Below are 23,373 nucleotides of genomic sequence, written 5' to 3'. Positions count from 1 at the left end.
CCATGATGTGGAGATGCCGGCGTTGGACTGGGGTGAGCACAGTAAGAAGTCTTACAACACCAGGTTAAAGTCCAACAGGTTTGTTTCAAACACGAGCTGAAGAAGGAGCCGTGCTCCGAAAGCTCGTGTTTGAAACAAACCTGTTGGACTTTAACCTGGTGTTGTAAGACTTCTTACTTAGTAACTGTAGGCATCCCAAAACTGCAAAGCCCTGTTCCTGGTCAATTGTCCCTTCCCTTCACATCCCCTGAATGATACTCCTCAGTGAAAGATTGGCTCAAGTTGAACAGCTCTAAATGACTGTCCCAGTCTCATTCCCAGAACAGACAGCAAACTCACCTGGACTGAGGAACTCCCTAACCAGGTGTAATATCTCAGTCGTCAGTGGGAGGGCCACTTCAGAAAGCACAGTGAGATCTTTCTGAAATCACCACTCCCGCTTCCCAACCCCACCCAGAGGAACCATGTGACTGGTAAGCTGGTGGTGATGAGTGTCCCACAGTTCTGATATGCCACTACCCTATCTTCACCACCTTCCTGAGAACAAATACGAGAGGGCACCCATTTCCAGCAGGAGGGGTGATGCTGGTGTAGTGGTAATGTCACTGGGCTAGAAATCCAGAGGCCCAGGCTAATGCTCTGGGGAAATGGGTTCAAATCCCAACAAGGCAACTGGTGGGAATTTAAAATTCAATTGATTCGAAAAAATCTGGAATGTAAAAAGCTGGTCTCAGTGATGGTGACTGTGACAACTATAAAAATCCATCTAAAGCCTATAAAATTCTAACAGGGTTAATCATAGAATCCCTACAGTGCAGAAGGAGGCCATTTTGCCCATCAAGTCTGCACCGACACTCTGGAAGAGCACCCCACCCAAGCCCACTTCCCCCACCCCATCCATGTAACCCCACCTAACATGCACATCCTTGGACACCAAGAGGCAATTTCGCCTGGCCAATCCACCTAACCTGCACATCTTTGGACTGTGGGAAGAACCGTAGCATCCGGAGGAAACCCACGCAGACACGGGGAGAGCGTGCAAACTCCACATGGTCACCTGAGGCCGGAATCAAACCCGGGTCCCTGGCGTATGAGGCAGCAGTGCCACCCTTTGCAGAAAGGATGCTCCCAATAGGTGGGGGTGTCCAGAAGCAAGGTCATAGTCTAAGGATATGGGGTAAACCATTTAGGATTGAGATGAGGAGAAATCTCTTCATTCAGAGAATGATGGGCCTGTGGAATTCGCTACCACAGGAAGCAGTTGAGGCCAAACCATTGTGGGAGGGATTCTCTGGCCTCCCCCCTACAAACTTACGCCTTGACTATTCCAATTCCCAATGCTGAGAAACATTTTGGTTTATAAAATTAAGTTAAATTGAGTTTGGGGAGCCTCAAGCCAGTTCATAGTGGCGGTGGGCGCACAGCTCTGTTTTGAGACTAACCTGGAAGCTTCACACTCAAACAGAAAGAACAAAGAACAAAGGATGGGTCAATATAGGAAATGGAAGAAAGTCATTCTGCTAAAGTACAGACTAGATACAGTAGAGAAACAAGCCATTTCAAGAGGTCCATTCCAGTGTTCATGCCTCACACGAGCTACCTCTCAACCTTCTTTAGTTAACTCCATGAAGACGGGCGGGAATTCAGGTGGCACAGTGGCGTAGTGGTTAGCACTGCTGCCCAGCGCTGAGGGCCCTGGTTCGATCCCGGCCCCAGGTCACTATCTGTGTGGAGTTTGCACATTCTCCCAGTGTCTGCGTGGGTTTCACCCCACAACCCAAAGATGTGCAGGATTGGCCAGGCTACATTTCCCTTTCATAAAAATAAAATTAAAATTAAAAAAAACATGGGCCGGAATTCCATGGCCGTTGGGATTCTCTGTTGCCGCTGGCAGCCCGTGGATTTCCCGGCAGTGTGGGTGGCTTCAATACGAAATTCCATTGACAAACGGGGGGAAGTAGAGAATCCCGCTGCTAGCAAACCGCGGGTGGCCGGGAAACACACGGCTTGTCTTCTATTCCTGTCTGCCTCACCTGTTTATGTAGTTTCCCCTTAAATGTCTTTCTGCTAATCAACTGCTCTTTGCAGTGGTTACTACCACTTTCTACCGGATATATTGATGCCCATCTTGAATTTATGTCTCGCGTTCTGATCTTGCCTGGAAGTGGAAACCGCTCCCTTATGTCGACCTATCAAATCCTTTCATTATCTTTTTTTTTCATAAATTTAGATTAGCCAATTATTTTTTCCAATTAAGGGGCAATTTAGCATGGCCAATCCACCTACTCTGCACATTTTTGGGTTGTGGGGGCGAAACCCACGCAAACACGGGGAGAATGTGCAAACTCCACACAGACAGTGACCCAGAGCCGGGATCGAACCTGGGACTTCGGCGCCGTGAGGCGGTTGTGCAAACCACTAGGCCACCGTGCTGCCCCATCCTTTCATTATCTTAAAGCCCACTGTCAAGTCACCCTCCCAGTCTTCTCTTTTCCATAAGTTCATTCTAAGGGGTTGAGACTGAGGTGTATTTTTGGGGCAAAGTAGAGAGCTTTGACTCTACCTTTTCTTGATAAATATTGGCCCCAAATCCAGCAGTGCCTCCATTATTAAATCTCACACCTGTTTTCAAATCTCACTGGAGCCTCACCCCTCCCAATCTCTGAAACCTACTTCATCCCTCCAACCCTCTTGAGATCTCTGCAATGCTCCAAATATGGCCTCCTGCACATTGTCTGGGCCCCAAACGTCTCCGTCTCTACCTCCCTCTCCTCCTTACAACCTCCCTTCTTCATCAAACTTTTGGGCGCCCAGCCAATCTCCACACTTTGTGTGTCACTTTTTTGTTGTTGACTAGTCTCCTAGGCTCCTCTGAAACAATTTGGGATGTTTGACTACAATAAAGAGGCTATATAAATCTAAATTGCTGTTGGACTGAACTGTACCTGACCTGGGAATTTTGGATCCGGAAATAAGGAAGTGATTCATTTCCCTGGATTAATATCTGGATGAGAACAAAAGTATTCACTCTTCTAATCCCTAAAATAAGATCAGTTGGAATTTATCTCAGTGTTGAAATGGCTGGCGGTAAACATTCAGAACAAAATACATCACAATTTTTGTTTCAGTTAGCTCTGTGAGATTGATCCCACTGTAATGCACATAAGAGAGGAAGGGGTGAATTGGCACTTTGCATTCAACTTATTTTTATCTCATGCAATTTAACATAATAACACGTCCCAGGCATATTATAAAACATAATTTGACATCAAGCTCTATGAGGATGACCAACAGCTTAGTCAAAGAGACAGATTTTAAGAAGTGTCTTAAAGGTGGAAGGTGAGGGAGGGAGGCAGAGAGGTGAAGGGAGGGTGCCCCAAAGCCTGAGACCTAGGCAACTGAAGGTGCAGCCACCAATACTGGGGTGACTAAAATTGGGGATGCTCAAGAGACCCTAGTACCGCTGATCCCTTTAGTGTTGTGGCCTCTCAGAGCAATAAGGTCCAAGCTGCTCCTCCTCCCTCTGATGCCTGTCTTTGTGCAAAAATAGGAATCTCACTTACCTGTTCAGGATGGTCACGAGGGTCGACCGTTGACCTGTGCATTTCTTCAAGGCCTCGTCAAAGGTCACCGATTCCTCACCCACAAAATAGCAGGAAGAGCCGTGCAATCTCCAGCCCTAAGCCCAGAGGAAATACATCCGTTAGTGAAGAACCGAATGGATTTATTACAATGCTGTCCCATTCAGAGCAGGGACAGGCAACATCGTCACAAACAGACTTCCAGCTCTTACTGGGTAACCTTCATAAAGGGATTTACGTGTTCTATGGACTAAAACCAACAAGACATGAGGACAGGGTGGGATTTTCTGCTCCCCGGTGTGTTTTGTGGTGGAGGCGGTCCATCATTGGCCAATGGTGGCATCTTCTGGTCCCACCATGGTGTGAGGGTTATAAGAAATTCTTATATTTTATATTTGTTACAGTTATGTTAAAAAACGGGTTTCAGATGCATACAGCCAGTAAGTCTGCTAAAGCTGTGATTAAAGGCACAATTCAACAGACATAAAACAAAGTCTGCTCTTGGGGGCATTTGGCTGGGTGTTTCTTGGCAGCTGCAGTGCCAGCATTGACCCCACTATTCAACTTAATTTTGCCATTCTTTGGGCCCCGGGGCGTTTCTTCCTGCCGAGGACACACTATAGATGATTTCCTGCACTGGCGAAGGCACCTCGCCATTTCGGCAGGCTGCGCCAATCTCTGCACCCCCTCCTTTCAGGTGCCCTCCTCACCCCCCCCATTTCTGGACCCCGCCCCCTCCCGACCTTGCGTTGGACCCTGGAAACCTCCGTCACCCCCCCTCTAATGGGCAAGGCCTCCGGGGCCCGACACCTGGCAGTGTAAACCTGGCACCATTGGCACTGCCAGCCTTGCATTGTCATGGGGCCAGCCAGGGGGAAGGGGATCAGGGTACCAGCCTTCCCTGTCCCGACCACCCTGGCGTCTCTAATGGCCTGCAAGATTCTCCAAGGTGCCGTCACGCCTGGTCCAATTTATGGAAACCAGTGCTCAATGGTGCCTGGTTGAGGTTTCAAAGGAGTAGCTGCCCCTCTCCCTAGCAGCTCCTCCCGTGCGTGCACTGACATTGCCAGGATGCCAGGCTGGCATGGCCAAGGTGCCTAGGTGTCAGGTTTTCACATCAGCTTTGCGGAAGAAAGTGACAGAGGCATCATACTGGTTGTGCACAAAGGTGTTTATTGTATAACAATTCCCTACTCTCCTAATGGTGCCAACCCCCCCCACCTCCCCTTCCACATGATCCTTCCACAGGCTCAGCATCAGGCTGGCACCCAGCTGGGTGCTGGGATCCAGCAGACCTTTGACTGCCGTCTCACCCGGGGGTTCCTGACTCCACCATCAGCAGCAGTTTGGTGCTCACCAGATTGTGCCCCAGAACCCCACCACTAACATTTCCCACCGAGGTGTGTATATCTGTGCTAGTGGAGGGTGGGGATGACAACTGTGCCGCAACTATTATGGTGTCTTCCTCAGAGCTCTCCTCTGACGTAGTCTCCTGGGAGGCTGGAGAGGGGGTCCTCAGGATGGGCAGTCGGCTGGAGGACGTGCGGGAGAATTGACATGTGATCAGTGGAGGGATGGTTCAGTCAGTAAGTCAATAACAATTCACGTTTGACAGGTCCTCCGGGTGGGGCCCGGTGGTTCCTCACATCTGCAGCGTCTGCCAGCCTCTGCGTTGGTGCCGCCCTGTCCTCGACCACCCCAGTCACCTCCAGGGTCCTCTCCTTGAAGGGGGTGAGGATTCTTATGTCCAGCACACCACCACCAGTCTGGATCTCTCCCGGCGATCGTGGGAGAGCTTTTCCTCAGCAGACTGAGGAAGCATGGTTCACAATGGTGGGTGAGGGGAGAGGGAAACGGAAGGTTTGGGGGGGATTGAAGGGGGGTGGAGGGAGGGTCGGGGGTTGAAAGGGGAAAGGATGGAGGAAGGTTTGAGGCTCGCAGGGAGAGTTGGAGTGGATGTTCTTAGGGGAGCGGGAAGTTCTCACGGTGGGGGGTGGGCGTTGGTGCCTACTCACTCGTACTGCCTGATGTAGATTGTCGAGTTTTTTTCCAGTATTGGAGGCCAGCCCTCCTGGTCACACACCTGCCGCTCACAGTCGCTGCCACCTCGTCCCAGGCAGCACTGGCTGTCCTGTCGCTGACCCCCCCGGGACCCCCGGGGGAACAGGTCATCCCTCCTGGCCTCCACTGGCAGCCTGGCTAGATCTGCATCCTCGAATCTTGGGGCCAGTCTCCTGGGCGCCATTGCTGCGAGCTGCTGGGGTTGGCTGAGCAAATGCAGCTTAATTGCTGCTTCACCTTGTTAGCTGGTGGGCGCAGTGACGGAAAATCAGCTGGCGAGCCTTCATTTGTGGCAAGAAGCCCGTGAGGCCTCATTAAGTGGACCAATTAATTTTGAGTAGCACTGTCGGCCTGGCCAGACCGAGTGCCGGGAAGCTCGCGGCAGTTCCTGCTCGCTACCGCACTTAGAAGTCTTTCCGGAGAATCGCGCCCTCTATATTTTGTTGTTTTCTTGCTGCAGATTTGGTGAGATTCGCTGCCCAGGCCTCCTGAACCTGGGCCGAGATTGAGTTGTTCGACTGGAATTGCAGGGCCCAACTTCAGAAAGTAATCATTGCATAAGTGAAGCATATTATTACTCCTGCTCACTAGAGAAGTGAATCTAACAATTTTAACCAGCCTCTGCTAAAGGGTGGATTTTGGGAGAACTCTCAAACAAAGGACAACCTGAATCCTTCTAAGGTATCATCCTCCAAATGGACAAATTCTTTAGTGCCTAGGTTTCAGGTCTCCATTCTCCCCTGGAGCTATTCTGGAAGCAAAGGAATATATTTTAATCTGAGTAAAAGAACAAATTTTGAGATAGAAGAATGAATTCCATATTATTAACAACGGGGAACGGCTGTTTGTTCTACAGCTTGTCCTTCTCAATCCCATCCTTCTCCAAGAATATGTTTGGGATTGATGATACTGATCTCATAATTACGTTTTTACAATTCTATTATTTTTTGAGTGAAAAATTTGTACCAACTCCCTAATTTTTATTGCGAGCTTCCGAATTTTTATGAAGTGACGTCTTCTAGAATTAATCGGATCAACTTTTATCAATCTTTGTATTGTCTCCTGAAGCCTGATGGAAGAGTGACCCAGTGAGGAGGGGCTGAGGAGTGAGTGTCCCCGTGAGGAGGGGCTGAGGAGTGAGTGTCTCAGTGAGGAGGGGCTGAGGAGTGAGTGTCTCAGTGAGGAGGGGCTGAGGAGTGAGTGTCCCAGTGAGGAGGGGCTGAGGAGTGAGTGTCTCAGTGAGGAGGGGCTGAGGAGTGAGTGTCCCAGTGAGGAGGGGCTGAGGAGTGACTGTCCCAGTGAGGAGGGGCTGAGGAGTGAGTGTCCCAATGAGGAGGGGCTGAGGAGTGAGTGTCCCAGTGAGGAGGGGCTGAGGAGTGAGTGTCCCAGTGAGGAGGGGCTGAGGAGTGAGTGTCTCAGTGAGGAGGGGCTGAGGAGTGAGTGTCCCAATGAGGAGGGGCTGAGGAGTGAGTGTCCCAGTGAGGAGGGGCTGAGGAGTGAGTGTCCCAGTGAGGAGGGGCTGAGGAGTGAGTGTCCCAGTGAGGAGGGGCTGAGGAGTGTCTCACTGAGGAGGGGCTGAGGAGTGAGTGTCCCAGTGAGGAGGGGCTGAGGAGTGAGTGTCTCAGTGAGGAGGGGCTGAGGAGTGAGTGACCCAGTGAGGAGGGGCTGAGGAGTGAGTGTCCCAGTGAGGAGGGGCTGAGGAGTGAGTGTCCCAGTGAGGAGGGGCTGAGGAGTGAGTGACCCTGTGAGGAGGGGCTGAGGAGTGAGTGTCCCAGTGAGGAGGGGCTGAGGAGTGAGTGTCCCAGTGAGGAGGGGCTGAGGAGTGAGTGTCCCAGTGAGGAGGGGCTGAGGAGTGAGTGACTCAGTGAGGAGGGGCTGAGGAGTGAGTGTCCCAGTGAGGAGGGGCTGAGGAGTGAGTGTCCCAGTGAGGAGGGGCTGAGGAGTGTCTCACTGAGGAGGGGCTGAGGAGTGAGTGTCCCAGTGAGGAGGGGCTGAGGAGTGAGTGTCTCAGTGAGGAGGGGCTGAGGAGTGAGTGACCCAGTGAGGAGGGGCTGAGGAATGAGTGTCTCAGTGAGGAGGGGCTGAGGAGTGAGTGTCCCAGTGCGGAGAGGCTGAGGAGTGAGTGTCCCAGTGAGGAGGGGCTGAGGAGTGAGTGACCCAGTGAGGAGGGGCTGAGGAGTGAGTGTCCCAGTGCGGAGGGGTGGAGGGGTGAATTTGGCAGTGAAGGTCTGATATGCATTAATGTGATAATGATCAGCAATCCTGTTTCAGTTGTTGGGGAATTCCTTTGAAGTGTATCCTGGCATCATTTATGTCGTTTCAGATGGAAAACCGGGATCTGGATTTTCAACATGATGAAGAGACACTGCATTTGCAAAAATCTTGGAAATATCTTAAAATTCTAAGTCCCGCCCCCAAACCCAGCATGGGGGTGGGATTGGCATGGCTGGGGGTTCAGCACGTGCGATTCGTGGAGGCCATAGGCCATTTCAATGAAGTGAGATTTTTGAAGAAAAGGAGTGTGGAAGCCGCGGTTAGAGGGGGTCTGAACTTTGAGAATGTGTGTGGATAGGCAGGATATCCCTTTGGGAAGGTAAAGTACCCGTGGTACAGGCAAGCCACCCTTTGGTATTGTTAAAAGTGAACAAGATTATGCATTTTCTACGCACAAAATCATTTGAACAGTCAAGCTGTTAAAGAACTGATAAAGAGGTGCCTATCTGTCAAGGGAATGTCCGGGTCTCAAGGAACTGTTAAGGAGCTATCCAGCTGTCAAACCTGTCCCAGAGGTGTCAACGCTGTCAAGTAACTGCCCAAGGATGCTTGGTGACTTGGCATGGATGAGGTATGGACAAAGAGTAGTGGGTGGGGGTGATGGATTAGCAAGGTTTGGCATTAAATTGGTGTCGGTGTATGGGGACTCTGGGGTGTGTAGTGGGACGCTAAGTTGAAATACGGGTATGGCAGGCCATAGGGAGTGGGTGGGGGGCATGAGTTGGCACAGGGAATGTGGGGGGGGGGGGGGGGGGGGGGGGGTGAGGTTGAGGGCTGGAGAGGGGTTTTTAATTTTTAAAATTTATTTAAACCCAGTTCTGGGTCACCAAGGCAGGCCTTGTACCCGATAACCTGCGCATTTATTCTGGCGTTGCACCACCTTCGACCAAAAATCCAACCTGTGCAATGGACATGTTGGAAGGTTGTCTTCACCAACCGGGGAAATCTCCAACCGCGAACCTGACCTGAGGTCGAAAGTCCGGGCTCGGGCTTTGGTTTAACAAAACAAAAACAAAAAGTGCCGGCAATACTCAGCAGGTCCGGCAGAGTCTGTGGAGAAAGAAACAGATTTAGCGGCCAGAATTCTCCGGCCGTTCGCTGGCAGTGGAATTTCCCAGTCCAACCCCGCCCATGGGTCACCTGGCGGAGTGGGGTGGCTTCAGCGTGAATTCCCATTGACAGCGACGGGAACAGAGAATCCCGCTGCCAGCGAATGGCGTGTCGCCCCCGCCACCAAAAGACAGGCGGCCAGGAGGCTGGCCATATCGACCTGAGCCGTAAATTCTGTCTCACTGTCCACAGATTCTGCCTGATCTGCTGAGTATCTCTGGAATTTTCTGATTTTATTTCAGTTTTCCACAGTATTTTGCTTTGATTTAACATCTGACTGGAGACCAGTTACCAGCGGTGTACCCCAGGGATCAGGGCTGGGTCCTCTGCTATTTGTGATTTTTGTCAATGACTTGGAGGAGGGGGGTTGAAAGGTGGGTCAGTAAATTTGCTGATGACGCCAAGATTGGTGGAGTAGTGGATGATGTGGAGGGCTGTTGTAGGCTGCAAAGAGACATTGATAGGATGCAGAGCTGGGCCGAAAAATGGCAGTTGGACTTTAACCCCGATAAGTGCGAGGTGATTCATTTTGGTAGAAAAAATTTGAATGTGGATTACAGGATCAGCGGCAGGGTTCTGAGGAATGTGGAGCAACAGAGAGATCTTGGAGTTCATGTCCACAGATCTTTGAAGGTTGCCACTCAAGTGGATAGAGCCGTGAAGAAGGCCTATAGTGTGTTTGCATTTATTAACAGGGGGCTTGAGTTTAAGAGCCGTGGGGTTATGCTGCAAATGTACAGGACCCTGGTGAGACCACATTTGGAGTATTGTGGGCAGTTCTGGTCACCTCACTATAGGAAGGATGTGGCAGCATTGGAAAGGGTGCAAAGGAGATTTACCAGGATGCTGCCTGGTTTGGAGGATAGGTCTTATGAAGAAAGGTTGAGGGAGCTAGGGCTTTTCTCTTTGGAGTGGAGGAGGATGAGAGGCGACTTAATAGAGGTTTATAAGATAATGAGGGGGATAGATAGAGTGGACGTTCAGAGACTATTTCCTCGGGTGGATGTAGATGTTACAAGGGGGCATAACTATAAGGTTCAGGGTGGGAGATATAGGAGGGATGTCCCCCCGAGGTAGGTTCTTTACTCAGAGAGTGGCTAGGGTGTGGAATGGACTGCCTGCTGTGATAGGAGAGTTGGGCACTTTCGGAACTTTCAAGCGGTTATTGGATAGGCAGATGGAGCACACCAGAATGACAGGGAGTGGGATAGCTTGACCTTGGTTTCGGACAAGGTCGGCACGTCAAGGGCCTGTTCTGTGCTGTACTGTTCTATGTTCTCTCTCATCTAAAAGATTGCATTTCTAACACCGCGGTACTCCCTCGTTACAGCACTGGCACTGCCACTGAAATTAAGTGTTCACATCTCTGAAGTGGAACTTGAATCTACAACCTTCTGGAGATAAGGGTGCTACCAACTGAATAGCGGCTGACAAAGTCCCTCATTCCGATAGCGCCACTTATAGCTCGGCTTGATTATGGTGGAATTGGATCAACATTAATGGCGATACAGCCTTAAAGCTAGGAATGATTTATCATCGACTGTACATGCTAATTTCCGCAACAAATAATCCTTCAGTGATCTAAATGAATGGGCCCAAGGTATTTTTGCGAAAGCCAAGCAAGTGTTGACAAATTGATGAGAGAATCATAAAGCCAACAATCTGCAGGTGTTCGACAAATTCATCATTTGCCTCCTAACCGTGCCGTCAGAACGGCCTTTGCCAATTCAATGCCACGTTTTAAAGACCGTCAGCAGTTGGATGGCCAGCTAGAATGGGACTGGTAATAATCACAGACTTTGCTGATGGAATCCTTTACACTCATCAGAGAGGACAAACTTGATTATCAAAAGCGAGCCATGTGCTGCTCAGGTCTCCTACCAAGTGGCAGCAGAGGAAGAATGACTGTTCTACTGTGGATATGTGGGTAACAGCAGAGGAAATGCAGCCGGGACTGTGTAGGCATTATTGACTGAGAAAAAAAAGCAGCTGGGGTGCTGCTTATTCTTTAGAGGTTGAAGCTCTCACAGAGTTTGTCGTCCTAATTTGGAGGCTGTTTTAACTAATCTGTCAAATGGGAAACTGATGGGATTGGGGCAATGCTGTCTTCACACCCTGAATTCAAAGGGTGATACAGGGCGAGGTGTGAAGTGAGGAATCCACCTGAACCTGTGGAGTTCCCACCCAGCGTTAGGTGACAACTGCCCCCAAAGGCTTTTTCGTATAAAGACCATTCTTGAGGTACAACTGAGAAACATTGTGAAAGGTACAGCGTCACAGAACTGTTACGGGACAGTAGGAGGCCATTTAATGTACTTCCAGGCAGAGCATTCCAGACCCCAACCACTCGCTGTGTGAAAAAGCTTTTTATCACATCTCATTTGCTTCTTTTGAAAATCACTTTAAATCGGTGCCCTTTCTTTTTTGATCCTTTTACAAGCGGGAACAGTTTCTCCATATCCTCGTGCACAGCCCCCTCATGATTTTGAACATTTATGTCAAATCTCCTCTTCGCCTTCTTCTCTCCAAGGAGAACAGTCCCAACCTCTCCAATCTATCCTCATAACTGAGGTCTCTCATCCCTGGAACCATTTTTGTAAACTTTTCTGCACTCTCTTCAATGCGTTCACATCCTTCCTATAGTGTGGCGCCCAGAACCGTACACAATACTCCAGCTGAGGTCTAACTCGTGTCTTGTATAAATTCAGCATAACCTCATTGCTCTTGTACATTTCTTCCTGGGTGAAACAACAATCAGATGAAGGACTCATCTTTGCTTCTTCTCTTCAATTCATCAGGGTGACCAGGATTTGGAACAACAGCTGGTTAAAATAGTTTGAGATTTTTTTTTTAAGTGAGCAGCCTAATCCTGAACACTCACAGCTCTTGAACTGAGAATTTGCTGACTACAGCAAGTCATTCCTGGCACAGACTAAGCCTGTCAAACTAACAAAGGAAATGCAGGTTGCCAGATGGGCAGGCACCCAGAAAGAGCTCAGCTGCTAAGATTTGTGGATTTTGAGCCAAAGTATGGTGAGTGATGGCTTCTTAAAGGTTGCTGCCATGTGCAGGAGTTTCTCTTGTAGATCAGCTCCTTTGTACCTGGGGGACTGAACTCATTCTCTCAATTGGAAGGAGGGGGAATCAGAATGGACCACTAAATCACTTGAGGGGTTTTACTCCAGTGAGAATGAGCAGAAAGCTCAATGAGAAAGAATTGAATGCATGGCGCTGCACTGATACCATTCACAAGCTTGTTAAAGAAATCACAAGAGTAAATGTGGAACAAACTCCCAACATCATTCGCAACCTCTGGACATTGCCAAGTCCATTCTAGTCAATGTAAAGATGTAGTCACTCTTGTGTTGTTCATGGGACAAAGTGGAAGCCCTTGCAAGCCAATAGGAAGTGTTCTGGAAGCCCTTGTTGGCCAATACGGAGAACTTAGGAAGTCCTTGCTAGACAATAGGAGAGCCATAGATGTCCTTGTCAGCCAATAAAGAGAACTCAGGAAGTCCTTGTTAGCCAATGGGAGAGCCCAGTAAATCGGCTTCTCTCCTACAGTATGATTCACTTCTTACAAATGTGAAACAACAACCTGAATTTTCATCGCATTTTTTACGCAATAGAATGTCCCAAGGTTCTTCACAGGTGGATTTTCAGACAGAATTTGATACCGAGCCACATGAGTAGCGATTAGGAATAGTCGGAGACTTAGGTTTTAAGGAGGATCTTAAAACAGGAAGGAGGGGTGAGAGGTTTAGTGAGGGAATTCCAGAGCTTAGGGTCCAGGCAGGCGACAGCTCAGCCACCAATAATGGAGTGGTTAAAATCAGGAATGTTGAAAAGGCTAGAACTGGGCAGAGCTCAGATATCTCGGAAGCGTGTGGTAAGGCTGGAGGAGGTTCTAGAGTTAGTGAGAGACCAGGCCATGGAGGGGAGTGGGGGGAGGGGGATTTGAAAACAAAGATGAAAATTTGAAACTCTAGAGAAGGGCAGATTTGAAGAAGGTCGATAAAGGAGGCCTGGGAGCAGCAACACATCCTGAACTGCAACCACGTGGGCTCAGTTGTGAAACAGGGCGGAGATCAGGAGGATGAAGGGTGATCAACTCAGTTGCCTCTTTGTAGAGGATGAAACAATCACTCGGCATCTTACAGGAAACAGCGCATGGCAAGGGGAAACGCTACATCAGAGTTAAATCCATAACATAGACAATGGTGTTACAGCATCTCTCACCAATACTCCCTCTGAAGCTCGGGGTCTACACGCCATCAAGCTGCTTTTCCCTTTTGGCTGGAGAACTGTTAGCCCTGGACACCCATTAACAGACTTTATAGCCAGGATTAGCGCTCAACATGACAGAATTTCAGATATAACAGCAGTAGGGAGGCATATGTGATGTTTGCCACCAAAATCCCTTGCTATTTCTGTCAGCAGGCACCTCTTCATGCACTCTCCCCCAAGGCCCTCACGTGTGCACCCCGCCCTGAGGCCCCCTTGTGCACTCTGCCCCGAGATCCCCTCATGCACTCTGCCCCGAGACCCCCTCGTGCACTCTGCCCCGAGACCCCCTCATGCACTCTGCCCTGAGGCTCCCTTGTGTACTCTGCCCTGAGGCCCCTCGTGCACTCTGCCCTGAGGCCCCCTCGTGCACTCTGCCGAGGCCCCTCGTGCACTCTGCCCTGAGGCCCCTCGTGCACTCTGCCCCGAGGCCCTCTTGTGCACTCTGCCCTGAATCCCCCTCATGCACTCTGCCCCGAGACCCCCTCGTGCACTCTGCCCTGAATCCCCCTTGTGCACCCCGCCCCGAGACCCCCTCGTGCACTCTGCCCTGAGGCCCCCTCGTGCACTCCGCCCTGAGGTCCCTTGTGCACCCTGCCCTGAGGCCCCTCGTGCACTCCGCCCTGAGGCCCCCTCGTGCACTCTGCCCTGAGGCCCTTCGTGCACTCTGCCCTGAGGCCCCCTCCTGCATTGTGCCCTGAGACCCCCTCGTGCACTCTGCCCTTAATCCCCCTCGTGCACTCTGCCCCGAGACCCCCTCGTTCACTCTGCCCCGAGACCCCCTCGTGCACTCTGCCCCGAGACCCCCTCGTGCACTCTGCCCTGAGGCCCCCTCGTGCACTCTGCCCTGAGGCCCCCTCGTGCACCCTGCCCTGAGGCCCCTCGTGCACTCTGCCCAAGACCCTCACAGGCACACTGCCCGAACCATGTTGATTTACTCACCTTTGCACAGCCTAGATTGTCTTCCAGAACCTCCTCCTCCACTTCAGAGAAGCAACTGGGTTTCTTGCAGATGGAAGACAATGTGAGGTTACAGGGCCCATCATTCCATCGCCCCTCCTAATTCCATAAAGAGAAAGGAGGGATTGCATTTTAGTATGAAATGAATGAAATGAAAGTAGGAGTGTTTATTGGAAACACAGACGCGCTGCGCTGTCCTGGAGTGGATATCTGATACCCGACCATTGAACAATGCATCTGATTAATGAAAATCTGTAAATAAGTGAACCAAAGTTAAACCCATATTCGAACAAGATAATTAAATCCCTTTACAAAATTATTTTGATGGTGACAGTTTCATATTATTGGGTATATCAATGTGTGACTACCCTCCATTTTACATTTTTGTGAATGGCCAGTGACACACCCAATCCCTTTCTTTATGACATCCAATCAGTCAAGGGTAGAAATCAAATACAACACAGAGCCTGCCATTAATCCTTCCCCATTGGTCTCTCCCCAGATCCAATCACACCCAACCCTTTGCCCCTTCCTCAGGGCCAGTCACCCCCACCTAATCCCCCCTCTTCAGACCCGGTCATTATGCTGGGTCATAACCCACCACTACACCTTAACAGCGTCATGAAATTCTCTAAAGTCCGCAAGGAGAAGACAATGTACCCCAGGGCCCCAAGAGACACACTACTAGAGGAACTCATAAACACGGACAGTAAGCAGAGGAACTGTGAAAACATCTATGGACAGTTACGGGAAAAGTGTGGGGGGAGCGGGGGGGCTACATGGCCCCATCTCTCCTTCCTTTACCCCCTTGTTTCGTTCTGTGATTCCCTTGGGTCCCTCCTCTCCCCTTCCCCCTCTACTCCTTTCCATTACGTGTGCCCTTATTTGTTCTCCTCCATCCCTCTTTGTTGTCCTTGCGGGGTTGTGGAGGGAGGGGGGGGGGGTGGAAAGAGGGATGGAGGAGAACAAATAAGGGAACACAAAATGGAAAGGAGCAGAGGGGGAAGGGAAGAGGAGGGAACCCAAGGGAAAAAGGAAGGAGAGGAGGGGCCATGTAGCCCCCACTCCCTCCGCAACCCCGCAAGGACAACAACTAAAAACCGCAACAGAAAGCAGCGGAAGACAGTATGTGACGGCCAGGGCAGAAGTCAGCACTAAGAGGGAAAATTAGAAAACCAACAAGGGGGGGGGGGGGGGGGGGGGGGGGGGTCCACATGTAAAAATTTCTGCCAACAGGAACAAAGAACTAAGAAAAGTACAGCACAGGAACAGGCCCTTCAGCCCTCCAAGCCTGCGTCGACCATGCTACCCGCTTACCCTAAAACCTTCTATACTTCTGGGGTCCGTATCCCTCTATTCCCATCCTACTCATGTATTTAATAAGAAACAACTTTACATGTAAATACGAGGTGCACCATAGGTTGAGCTGTTACTCTGTAAAAACTGGAAAATACCAATAAGAAAATGTTAAAAAAAAGAAATTCCCTCAGGTTCATCACTGGGTATCCCAGAGACTATGGGGCAGCAGGGTAGCATGGTGGTTAGCATAAATGCTTCACAGCTCCAGGGTCCCCGGTTCGATTCCCGGCTGGGTCACTGTCTGTGTGGAGTCTGCACGTCCTCCCCCTGTGTGCGTGGGTTTCCTCCGGGTGCTCCGGTTTCCTCCCACAGTCCAAAGATGCGCGGGTTAGGTGGATTGGCCATGCTAAATTGCCCGTAGTGTCCTAATAAAAGTAAGGGGGAGGGGTTGTTGGGTATAGGGTGGATACGTGGGTTTGAGTAGGGTGATCATGGCTCGGCACAACATTGAGGGCCGAAGGGCCTGTTCTGTGCTGTACTGTTCTATGTTCTATGTTCTATCCTACCCAAAGAGTAGGTTTGATCACATCAAGAGCAGGAATCCCCCACTTTGTCACACCCAGAGAGGGAATCCACTAGATTATATCATTCCCAGAGAGGGAATCTCTCTGATTATGTCATACCCAGAGAGGGAATCCACTAGATTATATCATGCGCAGAGAGGGTATCCCCTGATTGCATCATACCCAGAGAGGGTGTGCGTTCTGGAGAGTAAGCCCATATCTAGACAGAGAAGCTCCTTTATTTTCTTGGACCCAGGCACAGGAAATCCATGATGACACATTATCCCAGAGACAGGTAGCATTCACACGCCATAAACAGCCGAAGATAGGATATCCTCTACATGGGCAAACAATCAAATAAAAGCCTCCACTTCAATGAATGTGAGTTCAAAAGAGAGTAATTTGATTGGTTAACTTCACCAGAGTTCAGTCCTCCAGTAGCCTGCTAGTGAGGGACCTACTCTCATGGCTGCTGGATAACACTCAACGGGTTCATAATATGCAGTAACAGATCGCAATGCACATCCTTTCAACTGATACCACAACCCCTTATGTTCCTCTCTTCCTCTAACCATTAGGAGTATTGAAGTCTTGCTTCTGTTATGTTCCAGGTCCCAGTCCTCTTTTGAGCTGTAATCAGTATCGTATTCAACATTATATCCATGAGGTTGCAACAAGGAATGGGTTGGAACATCAGTGAAGGATCAGCATTGGTGTTCCAGTGAGCAGTTATAGAATCATAGAAACCTTACAGTACAGGAGACCATTCGGCCCAAGGAGTCTGCACCAACCCACCAAGAGAGCACCCCAACCGAGGCCCACTCCCCCGACCTATCCCCATCTAACCGTTGGAGACACTAAGGGGCAATTTAGCATGGCCAATCCACCACCTAATCCACCTCTCATTTTTGGATTGTGGGAGGAAACTACAATGGGAGAAAACTGGAGCCCGGAGACACGGTAGACATGTAGACACGAGAGAAAGTGCAAACTCCACAGTCACCCAAGGCCAGAACTGAACCCGGGTCCCTGGCACTGTGAGGCAGCAATGCTAACCACTGTGCCACCATGCCAACCCTGTGAACCGGAATGGCAGACTCTGTGTTCTGATACTCAGCATGAAGTGTATATATGTGTTATTTGCCTGGGGAAGCAGTTATTGTTTGATGTCTAGGTTGACAATCCATCCATTCGGCCGGTACAGTGTGGATGGTTGCGATGCCATCAGGAATGGATCTATTGGGGCGGGAGTTCAGCGTGTGGCCGACGGTTTGACTCAGTTTGCCAAACCAGTCACTATTTGAGCTGTGTTACAATTTGGGGGTTTATAAGATGTTTTGGAACTATCCTTAGGGTAAAAATCAAGGGTAACATGAGACCTGTTCTCAAGTCTGCCTGACAACAGGCCTGGGTGAAGGGGCTGTTAAAGATTAAAGAAAGGCCCTGATTGTTTGTTGGGAAGAAGGTGTAAGGTATCGGAGACAATAGAAGTAGCATCTGGTGTTAACAGTGGTTTGAACAGTAGTCTTCAAAGTTCCAGCAATGTGTTGAGAATGTCAGGCTGAAAACTGTTGTACTTTAAATCAGTACTTTCCAAACATTTCCCTATATGACCACATTATAACGTCTCAGACCTCATGTGATCCCAGAGCTAATTTTAATGGGGGCAGTTGGCTCAGTGGGTGGGCGGGGCAGGATTTGGGAGGAGCAAAAGTAAATCCGCAGGGGCTCGGAATCAATTTGGATTGGTTCTGAGAAATTCTATTGACTATTTAAGGGAAGTGTGAAGTATTCCCGTGAACTAGAGTTTTCCTTACAAAAGGAAAGTTCTACTCCATGGTTTAAAACACAAGTGTATACACAAATAGTGTTCAGTCAATAGCTCTTCTGGACTGTTTGTTACAGTAAAAGTTTTAAAAAGGTGAAATCTTGTCATGTCATCCCTTCAGTTATCAACTGCAAGTTTAAATTTATTTTTTTAAAGGTAACAGTCTTTACAGGGATTGCAACAGCTGTACCTCATGTTCTACTTTAACAAGTGGCGCATCTTCCCTGGCCCCTCCTCCAATGCTTGAGGGTCATCCAGATCTTCTTTTGAAGTTGAAACCTGGGGGTTTGAGTGGTACCATTTCTACATTCACTCCCTCCACCACCGCCGAACAGTGGCAGCAGTGTCCACCATCTAGAAGATCACTGCAGGAAATCACCAAGGTTCCTTCGGCAGCACCTTCCAAACCCATGGCCATGACCATCCAGTGGGACAAGAACAGCAGATACCTGGGAACACCACCATCTGGAAGTTCCCCTCCAATTCACTCACCACCCTGACTTGGAACTGTATTGGCGTTCCTTCACTGTCACCGAGTCAAAATCCTGGATCTTCCTTCCCAACTGCGCTGTGGGTGTACCTACACCACAGGGACTGCAGTGGCTCAAGAAGGCAGCTCGCCACCACCATCTCAAGGGCAACTAGGGATGGGCAATAAATGCTGGCCTAGCCAGCAAAGCCCACATCCCATCAAATGAAAAATAATAAAAGAATCACCACTCAGATCAATTACCATTTTGGGATAGGCGATGCTTGCAGTCAACCATGGGATGCACCAGCAAGAGGTGGGACTGTCATCAGTTTGTGGGGTGCGGAGTGCATTCCAGTGGGAGCTATGAGATTTCAGATGAGTGTGTGAGTTTTTCTTTGAGGTCCCTGTGTCAATGAGGGTGCTTCATTAGATGTCAGCCGGTGCTGTTCTTTGAGGAGAATGTTTTCACTACGGACATCAGGAGGTTCAATATGTGCTGGCACAGGAAGCCACTCAAGGTGTTAGTCTCAAAATCTCAGAAATAATCCTCATGGCTTCCTGGGGGTGGTACCCACCAATTTGCCATGAGATTCACTTTTATGTTGACCTTGGCTCTGGTGTTTGGAGGTGTTGGCGGCAGACCAATCCACGGTCAAGAGAGTTGCCAAGATATTTTGGCACTGGGATGCGGATGGGTGGTTGACCACAGAACTGGACAGCACGTTATTCCTTGACCTTCGAGCTGTTCAAGTGGAAAGCTGAAATGGCAGCCGTGGCAACGTTTTGGTCAAAGTCTCCATTTTGTGAAGTAGGTTGCCAGAGAACATGGATCTTCAGTTAGTGTTTTCTCACCGTCCTGGAGTTCTTCAGCCTCAAAAGCCAGGGCCAAGTCATCAGCAAATGTGAAAAGCTGTGACTTAGTGGGAGGGAGGTTACTGGCATATCTGTTGAAGAGAGTCAGTGCGAGGACTGATTCCTGTTGGTTATATGTGGGTGACTGATTTTATCTCCAACGTGCACATGGAACTGTCAGTTGCTGATCATGGGGTTGATTAGTTGTCAGGTTTTCATTTTGGGGACTACCTGTGTGTTACACTGTGTCACCGGCACAGGAGAGTCAACAAAGCTGATTCCTGTCTTCAGGCCTATCTGGAAACCGGCCTCAGTATGAGGGGACAGTGTCAAGACCGGTTCAGAGCAGTTGTAGCCTGTGAAAACCTGCCTCTTGAGGGGGTGTTACCATTTTGGGACCCAGTCAGGTTAGCAGGAGGCATTCCAGGACATTATATGCTATTGAGTGCAGGGCCATGAGACTGGAGGCATGAAGGTTGATAAATGGTTTCCTTGGTTTGGCAATGGCCACTGTCCTGAATTTGTGCCAGATGTTTGGACTGGCACCTGTGCTGTGGGTATTGGTAAACAGCTTTGCTCTCCACTTCCTTCCCTGTGAGTCAATAGTCTTCAGGAATTGTGGGTAAGTCCCATCACCTCCTGCCTGATCAGTCTTACTTGTTAGCCATCAGGGCCACATCCACTTCCTCTTGAGAGACTGCAGCAGGGCTGTTTTCGCTGTACATTTTTCTGTTCGACTGGCCAGTATTTTTGATTAGGAGTTGTGAAATAATGGCATAATCAAAAGCATCTTTGGTGAGGTTTTCCTTGATGTACTTTGCTAAGCCATATGTCTTGTTATCCCCGCTTGCAATGGGTTGGTGCCCGGGAACGTGGGTTCATTGTGGCCTGTGAGTTGAGTTTCTTGCAGGGTGACTATGTCCACATTCTTGTTGGCGAGTTCTTTTGCAAGAAGCTCAGATTCTTGCCCAGGTGAGGGCTTCAGCATCACATGGAGTGAAGCTGATCGAGTACAATTAATTGACCGTCAGTGGTTTAACCTTCTTGGATTTTGCCTTTATTTCATCAGTGCATCTGCTAAAGTTCTGGCATTAGCACCTCCCTGGTGCCCTTTTCCAAATGACAGTACCTTAGAAGAGAGCAGGTTTCCTCAGATGCTGTTCCAGTAGTCACTGGAAGGAAGCCAGAAGCAAGAAACAGCACAGGAAAAGGCCATTCAACCTATTGTGTCTAGTCTTTGCATGAACTATCCAATTTGTCTCACATCTCTTCTCTTTTCTCATGGCCCATCCGACCTTGCTTTTTCAATTCTCTTTTGGAAGTTACTCTTGAATCTGCTTCTGCCACCCTTCCATGCGGTGCATTGCACATCATCATAACTTGCTATGCAAAATAATTTCTCACTTCCTGGCTTTTTGCTTGTGCAAATTAACTGAAATCTATGTCCTCTCCTTGCCGACTCTCTGGTCAACGGAAAACACTTGAACCCATTCAATTCCATCAAAACGCCTCAAGTCTGGTGAATATTGTTTTACCATTCCCTCGGGGAATGCTGAACTCAGCTGTTTAACCGCATTGCCATTCCCTGCTGAGATCAGTTAGTTTAATGCCAATCATGGATTATACATAATAATAATCTTTATAGTCACAAATAGGCTTACATTAACGCTACAATGAAGTTACTGTGAAAAGCCTCTAGTCGCCACATTCCACCGCCTGTTAGAGTACACGAAGGGAGAATTCAGAATGTCCGAACTACCCAACAGCACGTCTTTCGGGTCTTGCGGGAGGATATCGGAGCCCCCGGAGGAAACCCAAGCAGACACGAGGAGAACGTGCAGGCTCCGCACAGACAGTGACCCAAGCCGGGAATTGAACCTGGGACATTGGCGCTGTGAAGCGAGTGTTAACCACTGTGCTACCGTGCTGCTCATAAAGCATGGCCCAAAGCTACAGCATGTGCCCTAACTTCCAGAGGAATTGGGGCTGGTTTAGCACACGGCTAAATTGCTGGTTTTGAGAGCAGCAGGGCAGGCCAGCAGCACCGTTCAATTCCCGTACTAGCCTCCCCGAACAGGCGGCGGAATGGGGCGACTAGGGGCTTTTCACAGTAACTTTATTTGAAGCCTACTCGTGACAATAAGCGATTTTCTTTCATTTCATTCATTACTGAACACCAATATGGCCTTTGTAAATGGAAGAAGATTAAATGAAATTTGCATTCTTTTTCAACCCTTACTGCTCTATTGAATGATGGAATCTCGTACCACTCCCCAAAGTGTGACACAGTCCTCTTGGCCGTTGGCAAAATTGTTAGGCTCGAAAGGGTGCCAGTGGGTGAGGTGAACTGGAGATCCATCCGACCACTCAAAGTTCATCTGGAGTTTGATGTCATTGAGGCCAATCCACAATTCCTCGATATCTGCAGCGAAAGGAGAGACAGCAGGCATCAGGGAGCTGGCCAAAGCAGCTAACACTCGCTGCACTGCAGCTCGTACCCAGACATAACCCTACAGATACAGACCCTGGGACACAGACAACACCCAGACACACACCTCCCCAGATGTAGGCCCAAAGATACAGACCCTTGGACATACACACCCAGACACATAGATGTCCAGACCCAGGGTCACGTTCAGGGGAACACGCCAGATGGTGAAATTTGAATTCCATAAAAAATTGGAATTAAAATCTAATGGTGACCATCAAAGCATTGTCAATTGTTGTAAAAATGTATCTGGTTCACTAATGCCTTCTTGGGAAATAACTCTGCCATCCTTACCTGGTCTGGCTTACATGTGACTCCAGATCCACAGCAACGTGGTTGACTCATAAATGCCCTTTGAAATGGCCTAGTAAACCACTCAGTTCAAGGGCAATTAATGCTGGCCCAGCTAGCATCGCCCACATCCCATGAATGAATTTAAAGAATTCCAGCCACAGATTCAAAGCTATGATAATCTAAGCCTCAGACATGCAACCTCTCAGATGCTCACATACACCCAGACACAGGTCCGAAGGTACAGACCCTCACCCATACCACCAGACATGAACTCCCTCCAGGCCCCCATCCACATACAGCAGTCAGACTTCCATAGACACAACCCCTACGAGTGTCCCAGATACGCGCACACACACACACACACACACACACGTGGATTCCCCGTAATACTTTACAGATAAAATTAGAGCCAATCCATGAGATCTGCAATGTCCGCAATGCCTTGTATTACACACCTTGTGAAGTTTGCAGATCCAGTAGTGGTTTTGCACCTCTGGATCAGACTCTAACCACCCGTGACCCTACGGACACCCACTGATCCACCATGGACCCCTTATGTTCCAGGGAAGTGTGACCGTTTGCCCAGGCCATCCATCCGTACCAGCTTTATAAAATGCAAGTAGAAACTGCACAATTCAGAGACCCAACTCGCATTCTAGTGTATCAGGTCCCACCCATCTCCAGCAGAGTTATGACTAGAGTTTGGTGAATTAGTCCAGCTTTCTGTCAGAGCAATTTAGCTAGATGTACTCCCTGTACTCAGCCTCTGATCATCGGGTAAGCGTTCTCCAAGGTGGCCTTCAGGGGAGGCCTCGAGGATTTGATAAATTCTGCGGGATTCTCTGCTTTACACTGAAATGACCCGACGCCGGGGTGAAAACCGGCACAAACCATTCCAGCGTCAATGGCCCCCGAATGTGTGGAATTCTCCACTTACCTCCACTTTCTCAGGGGCTAGGTGGATGCCGGAGGGGTTGGCGCCGCTCCAGCCGGCGCTGAAGGGACTGCGCGAGTTCACGCATGCAGCAATGGGTCGGCGTTGTCTCGCGCATGTGCGGAACCGCCAGCGTGTTTTGGCACATGCGTGGGGGTTTCTCTTCTCCCCGCCGGCCATGGCAGAGCCCTACAGGGGCCGGCGCGGAAGGAAGGAGTGCCCCACGGCACAGGCCCTTCCACAGATCAGTGGGCCCAATCGCGGGCCAGGCGACTGTGGGGGCTCTCCCCCAGGGTCGGGTCCCCCCGCAACACCCCCCGAGGAGCGCCCCAGCCGACTTACCTACCAGGTCCCGCCGTGTGGGACCATGCGT

At 49.6% G+C, this 23,373-nt stretch overlaps 1 protein-coding gene across 2 annotated transcripts in view; it reads right to left on the bottom strand.

The window, feature by feature from the left end:
• mrc2 (mannose receptor, C type 2) overlaps positions 1-23,373 on the bottom strand; it is a 293,165-nt gene that overhangs the window by 146,156 nt on the left and 123,636 nt on the right. For both annotated transcript variants that reach the window (XR_005458165.1, XM_038778997.1), the window contains exons 8-10: positions 21,552-21,706; positions 14,253-14,369; positions 3,564-3,679 (exon numbers count right to left, since the gene is read on the bottom strand). Coding sequence is in view for 1 of the 2 variants with exons in the window: in XM_038778997.1 (XP_038634925.1) it covers positions 3,564-3,679; positions 14,253-14,369; positions 21,552-21,706 (388 nt within the window). In the remaining variant the exon portion in view is untranslated. The remainder of the gene's footprint in view (positions 1-3,563; positions 3,680-14,252; positions 14,370-21,551; positions 21,707-23,373) is intronic.

The sequence above is a fragment of the Scyliorhinus canicula genome, chromosome 19 (genome assembly GCF_902713615.1).
Source record: "Scyliorhinus canicula chromosome 19, sScyCan1.1, whole genome shotgun sequence".
Lineage (NCBI taxonomy): Eukaryota > Metazoa > Chordata > Chondrichthyes > Carcharhiniformes > Scyliorhinidae > Scyliorhinus > Scyliorhinus canicula.
This window is presented reverse-complemented; position numbering and strand designations above follow the sequence as displayed.